The sequence below is a fragment of the Zingiber officinale genome, chromosome 2B, assembly GCF_018446385.1.
Source record: "Zingiber officinale cultivar Zhangliang chromosome 2B, Zo_v1.1, whole genome shotgun sequence".
In the NCBI taxonomy this organism is placed as follows: Eukaryota; Viridiplantae; Streptophyta; class Magnoliopsida; order Zingiberales; family Zingiberaceae; genus Zingiber; species Zingiber officinale.
Genome location: NC_055989.1, coordinates 61,771,429 through 61,783,719, shown reverse-complemented (window position 1 = coordinate 61,783,719; position 12,291 = coordinate 61,771,429). Strand labels below are relative to the sequence as shown.

At 36.6% G+C, this 12,291-nt stretch overlaps 2 protein-coding genes across 2 annotated transcripts; one reads left to right on the top strand and one right to left on the bottom strand.

The window, feature by feature from the left end:
• The first annotated feature begins 2,773 nt into the window (after positions 1-2,773).
• LOC122045689 (high mobility group B protein 6-like) lies at positions 2,774-5,304 on the top strand. Its single transcript, XM_042606021.1, has 11 exons — positions 2,774-3,240; positions 3,315-3,452; positions 3,521-3,763; positions 3,849-3,877; positions 3,953-4,058; positions 4,140-4,205; positions 4,295-4,360; positions 4,434-4,535; positions 4,632-4,732; positions 4,804-4,888; positions 4,968-5,304. The coding sequence occupies exons 1-11, from the start codon at positions 2,833-2,835 to the stop codon at positions 5,091-5,093; spliced, it is 1,470 nt and encodes a 489-aa protein (XP_042461955.1). The 5' UTR covers positions 2,774-2,832; the 3' UTR covers positions 5,094-5,304.
• Positions 5,305-5,554: 250 nt separating this feature from the next.
• On the bottom strand, positions 5,555-12,248 carry LOC122045690 (rhodanese-like domain-containing protein 4, chloroplastic). Its single transcript, XM_042606022.1, has 8 exons — positions 11,606-12,248; positions 10,661-10,763; positions 10,475-10,555; positions 10,120-10,194; positions 9,972-10,046; positions 9,824-9,904; positions 6,127-6,306; positions 5,555-5,848 (listed from the first exon to the last, which is right to left on the bottom strand). Exons 1-8 carry the CDS (start codon positions 12,199-12,201, stop codon positions 5,801-5,803), a joined length of 1,239 nt encoding a protein of 412 aa, XP_042461956.1. The 5' UTR covers positions 12,202-12,248; the 3' UTR covers positions 5,555-5,800.
• Between the last annotated feature and the right edge of the window lie 43 nt (positions 12,249-12,291).

Genomic DNA, 12,291 nt, shown 5'->3' with positions numbered 1-12,291 from the left:
TAAATTTTTATAAATTTAAAAATAAAAAATTTATATATTTTTAAAAAATTTTATTTTTTTAAATTATTTATTTTTAAAAATTTTAAAATTTTTTAAACATTTTTTTATTTTTTAATATTTTTTTTACATTTTTTCTCTTTTTTCCCATGTTTTTTCTTATCGGAGGGTATTTTTGGTAAAAAAAAATCGTTAACCCCGGAATTAAGAAAAACCTTAGGGGGCGTTTGGTACGTGCGTTTTTCATTTTCATTTTCTGGAAAACGCGCGTTTTCTGAAAAACGGTGTTTGGTTTGTGTTTTTCACGCGCGTTTTCTAAAATATTGGCTATCATTTTCTAGAAAAACAGAGAATGACAAAAAGTCGTTTTCTAGAAAACGTGCGTTTTCCAGAAAATAAAAATGAAAATAGTGCAAACCAAACGCACCCTTAGTTTTCTGAGGTTTTTCGATTCCGGGCTGCATGACCCTTTTGCTGACGTGTCGGGCATGGAACATTACTCGGGAATCATCGAATACCTAAACCAAACAAGGTGTTTGTTGATAACCTTGGATGGATAACCAAGGTTATCAAGAATAACCCCGAACCAAACGCACCCTTAGTTCCAAGTTATTATTGATAATCTTAATTATTCAATTAAGATTATCAATAATAATCTTATTTAGTTCAGATAATGAATAATTTTCGAGTAATTTTATATGACCGACTCACTAACAAACATCAGTAATATGGGAATACAATCCGAAATGCGATTACCAGAAATTTCTAGGGGTTTTCTTGATTCCGGTTATAGTCCATTCAACAGCGTCGTTGCCGCCGAACACCACCGTCTTTCTCAAGCATCGCTCCGCGTCTTCTCCTCTTGGCCTCGACTCCGCCCTCGCCACCTACCTCACTTCCCCTGCCGCCCCCGTCGTCGACCAGGCTATTCGAGAACTCTGCCTCCTTGTCAAGAACGGACTCCTCACGACATCCCAAGTCCTCATTGAGCTCCATGATGCGCTCGAAGGCTGCCCTCTTGGCTTCGTCCCGTTCTTCGTCAAGGGAATTGACTTCCTGGTCTATTATATTACTACACGCCTTCGTCAAGGCAAGCGAGGCTTTCTTAACTTACACTCTTAGTATCCTTAGAGTTATTAACGTAAATATTCATGTAAATAAACTACACTAATTCGTAAACCGTATAATGTACTCTAAAGGAACCGACTGTGGTCCATTTATTTGCATACCATCATTACATTCCTTTGAAATACAGGGGACCCTTCACTTTCATAATTCACGGGTGCATCAATATCGCGCTTCATCCTCTTGTAACTTTAGCCATTTCTAATTTTTCTAAGGCATTTCATAAAAATAATAAATTTGAGCAAATATCAAAACGTCATCCAACACCCTTGTTTTTTAGTAAATACGAAATTATGAAACGTGAAAGAATAAATCAATTCAAATTATGTAGAGGCCACTTTTTATATATATATATATATATATAGAAATGATATACTGCGGATAAAATCGTACGAACCGTTACGGACTTGTCTTCCTGATCGGTCACCAGTCAGATCAGGAAACCTCCTGATCGATCTCTGGAGCGATCAGGGAACCTCCTGATCGATCTGGTGACCGATCAGAAAATGATCGGTTCCCTGATTGGTCACCAGACCGATCAGGAGGTTCCCTGATCGGTCTGATGATCGATCAGGAAGGCATATCCGTAACGGTCCGCTCAGCTTTGTCCGCATATATATATATATAAACTAGTATCAATTGATTAAAATTATTTAAACTCAATTAAATCAATTTAATATGGTTAAAATCGTCATTAAATGACTGCTACACCAATATAGCAGTCACTTAATAGTCAACTACTACCGTAATTTTAAGGGTGGTCCTGGGTAACGAGGTTCTGGAAGATAATGAAAAGATTTAAAATTAAAGTCTTCGTTATAGTTAGATTTTTTTTTTTTTTTACCGTCGGGGTCATGATGTCTAATTTTTCTTCAAATAAGGGGCGTAATCAAAGGATGCTGAATTTTTGAGCTGGCCACAGTATGTGTTTCCCGATTTATCCTTGTGGTCGATGGAAAACTTTTGTGGGACCGACGGTCATTCTAGAAATAATCAATGAAATTAATTTTAAAAAAAAATTCTTATAATAAAAAGCGGATTTAAGAATATTAAATAAATCTTTATGAATACTTTTCGATTTATCCGGATGACCGATAGAAAATTTCTATATAATTGAGTGGATTACTCTTAAGATTAATCGGTTCAACAAAAAAAATTAAATATGTAATGTCAATTAAAAAATAAATAAATAAAAAATAATTTTACATGATTTTAATTTTTAAAAATATTTTTAATTACATATAAATAATATTAATGGAATTGACAGAATTTTTATATGAAAATATTTTATGGATAATATTTTCGATTAAATTAAATTACAAGAAAAATAATTTATTTTAAGGCTTATAGAATGATTTATTTTAAAACGACCTGGTAGCTTATAAGTGGCTGTATATCTTTAATATAAAAATATGATGAAATTCTTTTTGATCTTTTTTTTTGCAAATAGGGTTATTTTTTAGTTTACCCAATAAATTTTGAGGTGTGCTACAATCGGAGAGCAAAACGTTGACATTATTTTTTTGTTCTGCTATGTATATTCTAACGGTAAACAAACGACCTTTTGAAGTTTCCCGCTTTTCTTCGATTTAAATTTTGAAAAAAAAAATGACCGTTATTTCCGTCCGCTGTAATAAATAATCCCAATCCACTTCTCATTTTGCTGCTCTTCTCTTCTCTTCCCTTCCCTTCCTTTCTGATCCAGCTGCCATGGCGATGTCGGTTCAAAAGAAGGGCAGGAGCCGGAAGGCTCTGAAGGACTTGCTGCCAAGCGAGGTCAACATCTCCGATTCATCCTCACTGGTGTGTGATCTTATCAAGGACGATGGCGGAGGCCTCTCTCCCCGAATCTCGCGCAAGAATTCCAGGAAAGGGCCTGCGAAGTCCAAGCCTTCTTTGTCGGAGGCCGAGAAGTCCTTCGCGGACGAGTTGCTCCAGCTGCAGGGAAGACTCCAGCAGCTCCAACTGGAGAAAGAGAAGACAGAAGGGCTCCTGAAGCAACGCGACGAGATGCTGAAGCAGAAGGACGAGGAGATCGAGAACCGAGACAAGGAACACGAGAAGCTGCAGGAGGAGCTCAAGAAGACCCAGAAGCTGAAAGAGTTCAAACCCACAATGGTATGCTGATTTTGGATGAATTAGAGGAGCTTGATTTGCTCAATTTGGTGATCGATCTTGTTGATGTTGCACAGAACTTTCCTCTTGGTAAATCTCTAAGAGAGAAAGATCAAGATAAGAATGATAAGAAGAAGAGCAAAGGAAAAATTGGTGACCAGAAGAGGAAACCATGCCCTGCATACGTCTCGTGGTGCAAAGATCAGTGGAAGGAAGTAAGATAACAAAGACTGTTATTTTCTCCCAAAGACCTGCAAAAATTTAATTTTTCCCCCCATTGTAGGTGAAAAAAGAGAACCTTGATGCTGATTTTAAAGAGATTTCCAATGTGCTTGGAACAAAATGGAAGGCGTTGAGCGCAGAAGAGAAGAAGCCCTACACAGACAGGTACCAGAAGGAGAAGGAGGCCTACCAGGAAGTCGTCAAGCAAGAGAAGCGAGAGAAAGAAGCAATGAAGCTACTGGAAGAAGAGCAGATGCAGAAGACCGCCATGGAGTTGCTGGAACAATATTTGCAGTTTCAACAGGTGAATAAATTAGTTTAATATAATATCCAGTCTTTTTATCAACCAAAAAGATACTGTTCTTATTGTGGCTCGATTATCTAAACAGGAAGTTGAAAAAGAGGGCAAGAAAGTAAGGTAATGTATATCATTCGCAAAAGATCAAATTTTGCATCATGGTTTCCAAACTGATGAAGTCTATCTTTGGTTTAGGAAAGAGAAGGATCCGTTGAAGCCAAAACATCCGATGTCAGCTTTCTTCTTGTTCTCGAAAGAACGCCGTGAAGCTCTGCTACAAGAGAAGAAAACCATCCTTGAGGTATGTAGTTTAGAAAACCCAATATGTTGCTGGACTTCTTAGGTAGCTTATTGTTAATACTATGCCGCGTGCCTACCTCAGATCTCAAAGATAGCAGGAGAGGAGTGGAAGAACATGGCAGAAGAGCAGAAAGCTCCCTATGAGGAGGTGCAAAATGGAATCTTTTCGTGTGCATCTTCCATTTGAATAATTTTTATGTTTCTCTCTGTTCTCAAAGCATATGTCAAATTTCTCAGATTGCTAAGACTCTGAAGGAAAATTACAACCAAGAAATTAAACTTTATAAGCAAAAGAAGATTGAGGTATGAAACTGAGATTGAGCTTTAAAGCGAATTGATGTTTAAAAAAAATGCCAATTCAGTGTGTATGAATCAGGAAGCTACTACTTTAGAGAAGGAAGAGGAGGAGCACATCAAAGTCCGGAAGCAAGAAGCCCTTCAGCTGCTTAAGAAGGAGAAAACAGATAACATGATCAAGGTTAGTTGGTTTCTGTCATTTGCATTTTTTTTTTTGTTGTTGTTGTTGAATTTCACAATTCTAATGGAGAAGCGATCGTATCGATATTTGAAACAGGAAACTAAGGAGAATCGTAACAGGAAGAAGAAAGCTAAGGAAGAACAAATTGCAGATCCCAATAGGCCAAAGAGGCCACCCTCTTCTTTCCTTCTCTTTAGGTGTGTGTGTGTCTAATGAATCTTTGCAAGTGCTTTGAGCAATTATATTGATCCAATTGTTGTTATTGCAGCAAGGAAGCAAGGAAACAAGTCATGGAGGAAAGACCAGGCATTCCAAATAATACCTTGAATGCTATGATTTCAGTGAAATGGAAGGTATTTTTCTTTCCGCAAGCCTTTAACTTCTCGATCAATTGGACCTTTGTGGTAATTGAGATTCCTCAATGTCCTACAGGAAATGAATGAAGGGGAGAAGAAGATATGGAATGACAAGGCAGCAGAAGGCCTTTGTGCGTACAAAAAAGAAGTAGAAGAATACAACAAGGCTTTAATGGAAAACAAGACTACTCCGAAAGAGTGAAGATGCTTGTGACTGGTTCAATTGGCATTATTGAACATTAGCAACTTCTTGTTTGACAACTGATGGTAATTAGGCCCTAGGCTCTTTGTAGTTGGCTGATGTTTGTTTAAGCTTCATTTCTGAATGAAGCTTCCTCTATCAATGAATTAATTTGCCATTTTCTATTGAATTGTATGCAATCAAATTATATTGTATCAGTCTTGATACTCCAGATTCTGAAGTCAATGTCTTGAAAGATCAAAGGGAACCAACCCTATGGAAAGCATCTACTCACTCAGAAATCGATATTCATCACATTTGAGATTCAAACTCTGGTTCTTTTATTATTCCTCCAGTGCTTTCCCTAAAGCTGACTTAGGCAGTGTTACAGTAAAATGTTAGGACAGAATTCATTTTAATGAACATTTTTATCACACAAAATCTAATATATATGCAGAAGTTCTCTTATGATAATAGGAGAGTTACGAAAAGCACATGTAGTTGCTGCTTACCTTGATTTCTTCACAAAATGTAAATGATAATAGTGACTCGAATTATAATTTACATACATCATCGGGAGATATAAAGTGCTGAACTCTAATGCTCCTCTTTTTGGCTTATGTATGCTACAAACCAAATTTAGAACAGACCTTGAAACTTTTACTGCAAGTATACGACTGAATTTGATGCCATCCAGCGATAGATCAAAATAATACCGAAGCAGAGTCTCAAGGCGCCGAAGGAGAAGGTGAAGTAGGAGGCTTGAGGTCTGGGTACTGTTTGCAATCCAAATATATTAAGACCATTTTAAACAAAAATTAAGAAAGCTCTCTGAGCATTGCAGAAGCTACCCTAAATTAAGTGTATGAACAATGAATGAATGCATCATGACCTATTACCATATAACATTCATGTATTCTCTATATGCAAAGCTCAGTTGATGAAAATTCATTTCCTACGGCAATGAGAACGGAATTTTAGAATCAATTTCTTATTTTCAAAATGAGAATATTAGAATAATCGAGAATGTAAAATAAGATGGATCGACAATTACATATGGGTAGGGAGAAAGAGGTGTTGGTGTTGCTGGAAGAGAGTCAGCCTCAACTTCTGCGTTGGGAATTGAGTTGACTACTGGGGCAGGTTCAGTTGAGGCCTCTACTTTTGTCTCAGGTTTTACTTCTGGACTAGCTGTCGCACTAGTAGATGCTGGAAGAAGAGCCTTGCCGATCATCTAGAATACGTGAACAATATACATTATTCACCAGGAAAGCATCATGTGCTTACTATAATCACAAACTATCGAAGAAGGCATACATGTCCATAAGTATCACTCTTAGTAACACTCCTTTAAGGCCATTGGAATATCTTTTATCCAACAAGTCCATAAGAAGAAAGCAAATCGAAGTTCATGTTACTAGTATTTTCTTAAACGTAGACAGTATTACACCAGCCTCTTCCGTCAAGATAAATTTCATTTGGGAGCAGTAGAGTACATGTAGGACTACATATATATTTTTACCTTCCACAAAAAGTTGTTTTACCAACCTATATATCGAGTAGAACTTTAAAATAAGTAGAAACGTACAAAACTGAGGCAAGTTCCAGTTTGATGTTAATGCAAAAAGAACTACAAATATGAAGCTTTTGTGCAGTTATTTGTGTCATTAGTCATTTATCTCAACCTGTCGCTGAACAAATATGCTTTGTTCTCCAAGATATCCATCCATAGAGAACCAGACACTCGCCATTTTTTAACCTGTGGACTTTACCACTGTTTGTTTGCTTCCAAACTTATCAGATAACTTCTTATAGTTAGTTAGCTATCAGTCTCTATTAATTTGCATCAGGTTTTCACTTTTGAGCTGGCGTAGCCTAATGGACTAGTATGGAAATCACAGTGTTATTGAACCTCTGAATTGACTCAAAAGAAGTAAAGCGAAAGAGAACGAGGTGCCCCCACATCATATTAGATGTGAAAGTATTCCCCATTTGGAGTGCGAGTGATGGTTAGACTCTTCATTGTTTGAAAGGGCAAAGTTTGAAAATGTCAGCAACCATTTGTGAATAACATATGTTTCAGGCATTAAAATATAATTATTATGCATATGGATAATAATCAACACAAATGTAGAAGGAACTATTTGGGGGTAACTAACCTAAATTTTTCTATAATATACTATCAAAGTCATCCTATAGTATCTAACCCAACCTAGGTTTCTACCTTCATAGCCTATCTCACATGCCAATTCCACCTCGACCATTGCAGTAGAGACACGTCAGAGGAAAACTATCACCTAGATTAGTCAAGTGCGTCTTACACCGATTCTCTTGGATACAAAAGGGATATTGTTGCTATTTTCATGAGTTACAATTTGAATTATCTCTACAAATGTCCTTTTCTTTGAGTACATTTATTCTTTTCAGACTCATCATCTACTTCTGAGTATGTGACTAACATATTTTTAGTGTTTATGCCTTTGTCCGTTCCATTATCTTCTCCTTCAAGACTGCCCAAGACTAGAAGCCCTACAATTAAAGACCTACAATAGATGATGACAGAAAATCACTCTCACCCAACATCATCTCCCATTCCAATTCCAACTTTCAATTTGGATCTATTTATTACTCTCTGAAAAGGTACGCAGATATTGTTCCTCGCATCTATTTCTCATTTCCAATCTCATGATGCATTATCACCTAGTTATTCTGCCTTTATTTTTGTTTGGCTTCACATTCTATTTATAAAATTGTTTTAAATGCTTGAAACATTTTGGATGAAGACAAATAATCGAAAATATGCGAGCATTACATTCTAATGTCACATGGCAGTCAGTACCTCTTCCTCCTAGCAAATTCACAATGAATTATTGAGTATTGACAGTGAAAACATCTCCTACATACATGGAATATTGATTAAAAGCTAGATTAAGTAATACATCTGGGTCTATAGAGTGGATTAGCTGGACACTCTTTTATTTGTGGCTAAAATTACACAAATCTATCCTTTTCTAACCTTGACACTTTTTTTACGCAAAAATCACCTAAGTCCAACAATTTCTTACCTTGACAACTTAGGTGACCTAGTGGAAGAAACATGCATATAGAAATCACCAAGGGATTGTTGCTCAAGGGAAGAATGCTTTAATATGGAAATTGAAGAAGTCCTTATATGATCTAAATCAATCCCTTAGAGCATGGAAAATTTAATTCCACTCTCCTTTAATTTGGAATGATAAAAATGTCTTAAATTCATTCAATATTTTATTTTACCTCTCCTCTTCATCAGGGAAGCATATCTATTCGGATGATGCTCTGGATGACTTGAATACCTTTAGACAAAGTGGATGACCTAGATTATTTGCTTAGTATAAGGATGTCTTGCTCATGGAGAGATTTATATCACCAAGTGGAAATGTGTACTTGATATGCTTCAGGAGAATAGTACATTAGAGTTAAGCCAATTGATACCCTTATGCATCTTAATATCTAACTAAAGTTAGGGTAGGGAGATTGATCTAAGAAGATATCAAAAACTCATTAGGAAACAAATTACCTCATAATTACAAACTAGATTATCACTTAGTAAGCATGATCAATTAAATTCCTGATGTTCCATGCCATCTTCAGAATTCCATGCTATTTGAAGAATGCTCTAAGGAAAATTCTTCTATATTAAGATCTAGGTTACCATAGGGTACACAGATGTTGACTGAGGTCTTCATATGGATAAGAGATTCACATCTAACTACTGTGGCTTCTTGGGAGCTAATCTGATTTTTGACAGAGTAACAGACAGCTCATTCTAGCATGTCTGTGTGTAGTAGAGAGAGATTATATAGGTTAAGCAGTTAATTGCCAATTAGAGCATCCACTTAAAGAGCTATTAAAATTGTACTATGATAGCCAAGTTCCATGCACATAGTTTCTAATCTATTGTTCTGTGGGAGGACAAAACACATACAGAATGATCACTTTGACAGAAACACTCATATAACAAAATCATTTTTATTATTTGTTAATCTCCAATGGACAGTTAGTGGATTTACTAACTAAATCCTTAAGAGATCCTAGGATTGACTATATCTATAAGATGGTTTTCATGATATTATTAAGCCAACTAGAGAGTGGGAGATTTATGAACAATGTACATTTGAGGGATTAAAAAATCAATGTTATAAATTATAAATAATTATAGATATAGGTACAAGGGACTATGGGGTAACTAACCCTAAATTTTCTCAAAACAGTAAGCACAGAAGGTAAGAATTTAACCAAATCATGTTTTCATGCACCCTTTCTCCCTCCTGACAACACTTCCTGTGTGACCACTCATGCAAAGGATGTTCAAAAAGTTTCCAGATGTACTATGGCTTTTGTACATTATAACATCATGGTATTTGAAAAAATGCATTAGTAATCAGATTAAGAATTGAATTCATAAATTGATTCTGCACGTATCTCGTCAACTAGCTCATTTAAGAGCAACCTTTGTGTTCAAAAAATTTGAAGATCTAGTATGGCTTTTGTACATTATAACATCATGGTATTTGAAAAAATGCATTAGTAATCAGATTAAGAATTGAATTCATAAATTGATTCTGCACGTATCTCATCAACTAGCTCATTTAAGAGCAACCTTTGTGTTCAAAAAATTTGAAGATCTAGTATGGCTTTTGTACATTATAATGTTTATTGTATTAGAAGATGTGATTTAGGAATCAAGTATAGAATTCATAAATTGATTCTACCTTAATCTCATCAACTAGCTCTTTCGGAGCAACCTTTGTGTTCAAGAACTCATCAAGTTGTTGAAGAGTGACCTTCCTATCCTGTAAATTAACAAATAAAAGTTATATTCGAAATTTTTTTCAGAAGAAAAATTTGTCATATACTAACTTTTGCAAACAAGAGTCGTTTTGTGACAAACTGAATAAGAGCAGCTGATCCTAATAGTTGGAGTACAGTTTCTATCTGCAATGAAAGGAAAAAATTATAACCATCAGCACCAAATCATGTTTCTCTAATAAAAAGATATGTAATTTACCTCAGTCGAAGCCAATATACCTAAGCCAGTGGCAGCTGCTAATCCAAGAGTAACAGCAAGACCATCTGAACTTTCCTGTAGAAAGCTTCTTTTTTTAATTGATAAAAGTAATAGCATAAAAAATAATAGCATCCATCATAATTGAATATATATTTTTAAAAACATTGAGCAAATGTCTAATAAATATATGGTAAGGAAGAACATACAGATGTCTAAGAACTTAACCTATACAAAATACAAAAATTAATATTTGTTTCTAGGTTTTTTCTCCAACGATACATAATTAATAGGGATACAATTGCGTCAAACCATGAAATCTATAAAGCTATTTTCAAACCCATGTTGGTCAACTTACTTCAAATATGCTAACAAGTGAATCTTTTAGATTGCTAAAATCAACACCCTGTTTAGGTTGCAACCAAGGAAGACCACTACTCTGCAAAAGAGTATTTGAAATAATATAATTGTCAAGTTTAAAGGGTTCTTAGCTAGTAATTACAAATCAATACTAAAACAATTACAAAGTTTAGACAATAAGGACCATCCATCCTCGAGTTCCTTCTGCACCATCTTTAATTGCATATGCTGCTTTAAAACCATTTAGAGTAACCAGTTCAGCAACCAGTTCAGAGTTACCATCAAACCTGGTTTTCATAAGAAGATTTTAGTTATCCAATTCAGGCATAATACTTGAAGAAACCTCAAAATAATCATACCTCTCAGAATAACAGGGTTTTACCTCATAATTATTCTATAGCAAACTGCTAGCATATTTAAACCATGAATAAGTTATAGGAACCTATTCCATCACAAAACTGAAAGCCTGAAGATTACTGCTTTCTTTTTCCCATAATAATGTAATCTTGAAAAGTTCTTTAATGTTACTGGATGTCTTGCACCACCATCTTGGGGATTCCATTTTTACTGCACCTATCTTGACTGAACTCAGTGCAAAAAAAATTAGTAGCGTGTGACCTACGTTCAAGAGATGTCTACCACATTTGTGGAACCATTGCAAAGTTTTGTTGTGTCAGACCACCTTCAATTTTAACCAGTTTAATATGAATTCATATCATGCAAATGCAGATGTATTGAAGTTTTATGGGCAAATATAGGCCCCTTTGAACCTTGAATTTACCTTTTCAATTTGTTTTTAACCTTTACTTACACCTAATCATGCGAAATAGAAGAATGGTCATGTGTTCTCTTGAATAATGAGAAGAAGTTTTTGAATAAACAGATTTGACTTAGAACAAATAAAGAAAATTTCAGTTGAGTCTGCAAGAGATCAATCTTTCTTGAATTCATTAAAGAAATCTTCGACCATGGTTCTGTTGACCTTTAATGTCCGAGTCACAATTTCATTAGATCTTAAACTCTAATAAAATGGATAGACTTACATTAAGCAGATCATTGACGAACGAACAAATTAAGAAAATGAACGTAACCAGCACGGACCATAAGCAAAATACGGCCAAACCCTTACTTGTCGAGAATGTACAAGGTAGTATTGGCAGGATCCTTAAACTTCAACTGAAGCTTCTTCAGGAACCCTTGCTTGTCGTCCCCTCTATACGTGATCGCTACCGCCTTCTTCTTCAATCCCCTCAAATCTGGGCTCCCCGCCTGCCTTAAATCCTTCCCCTCCCTTATGTCCAACAGCTGCGCACCGCTGTCCTCGGAGAGCTTGGCGTACGCCCCCTTGGCGGACTCCACCCCCCAGCTCTGCGCCAGATTCAACACCTGAGAAATAACGAGCGGCACCGCCAGTGCCAACCCAGCGCCGCCGACGATGAGAGGGTTGTCGGTGACGAAGCTCACGATCCCGTCGAGGAGCCCGCTGAGATCGAAGTCCGGGAAGGGGGAGGAGCTGCCGAAGGTCTGGTTTAGCGCTTCCTCATAGGTCAAGGCTCTGGCGAGCCCTCCGGCGCCGAGAACGGACGAGAGGGCGGCGAGGTTGCGGATCCTGAGGGGTAGAAGCGACCGCCTGGCCTCGGCCCTTTTTCCGGGGGAGGAGGAAGAGGAAGCGGCCTTGTGGAGCGAGGCTAATGGAGTGAGGCCTGCAGCATTTAGAACTTCCATGGCATCACTCTCGTGATTGGAGTTCGGAAACAACGGCCAGTGGGAGAAGCAGAAGAGGTTTAATACCATCGAAGAAGATGGCAAGCATAG

What these genes read in the sequence shown, in the direction of transcription:
- LOC122045689 (XM_042606021.1), top strand. Translation starts at nt 2,833, where the DNA reads ATGGCGATGTCGGTTCAAAAGAAGGGCAGGAGCCGGAAGGCTCTGAAG. An exon ending in AAGAGTTCAAACCCACAATG is followed by an intron (nt 3,241 to 3,314) that starts GTATGCTGATTT and finishes GATGTTGCACAG; the next exon opens with AACTTTCCTCTTGGTAAATC. An exon ending in AGAAAGCTCCCTATGAGGAG is followed by an intron (nt 4,206 to 4,294) that starts GTGCAAAATGGA and finishes CAAATTTCTCAG; the next exon opens with ATTGCTAAGACTCTGAAGGA.
- LOC122045690 (XM_042606022.1), bottom strand. Translation starts at nt 12,201, where the DNA reads ATGGAAGTTCTAAATGCTGCAGGCCTCACTCCATTAGCCTCGCTCCAC. An exon ending in CACTTGTTAGCATATTTGAA is followed by an intron (nt 10,195 to 10,474) that starts GTAAGTTGACCA and finishes AGCTTTCTACAG; the next exon opens with GAAAGTTCAGATGGTCTTGC. An exon ending in CTCTTTCTCCCTACCCATAT is followed by an intron (nt 5,849 to 6,126) that starts GTAATTGTCGAT and finishes GATTGCAAACAG; the next exon opens with TACCCAGACCTCAAGCCTCC.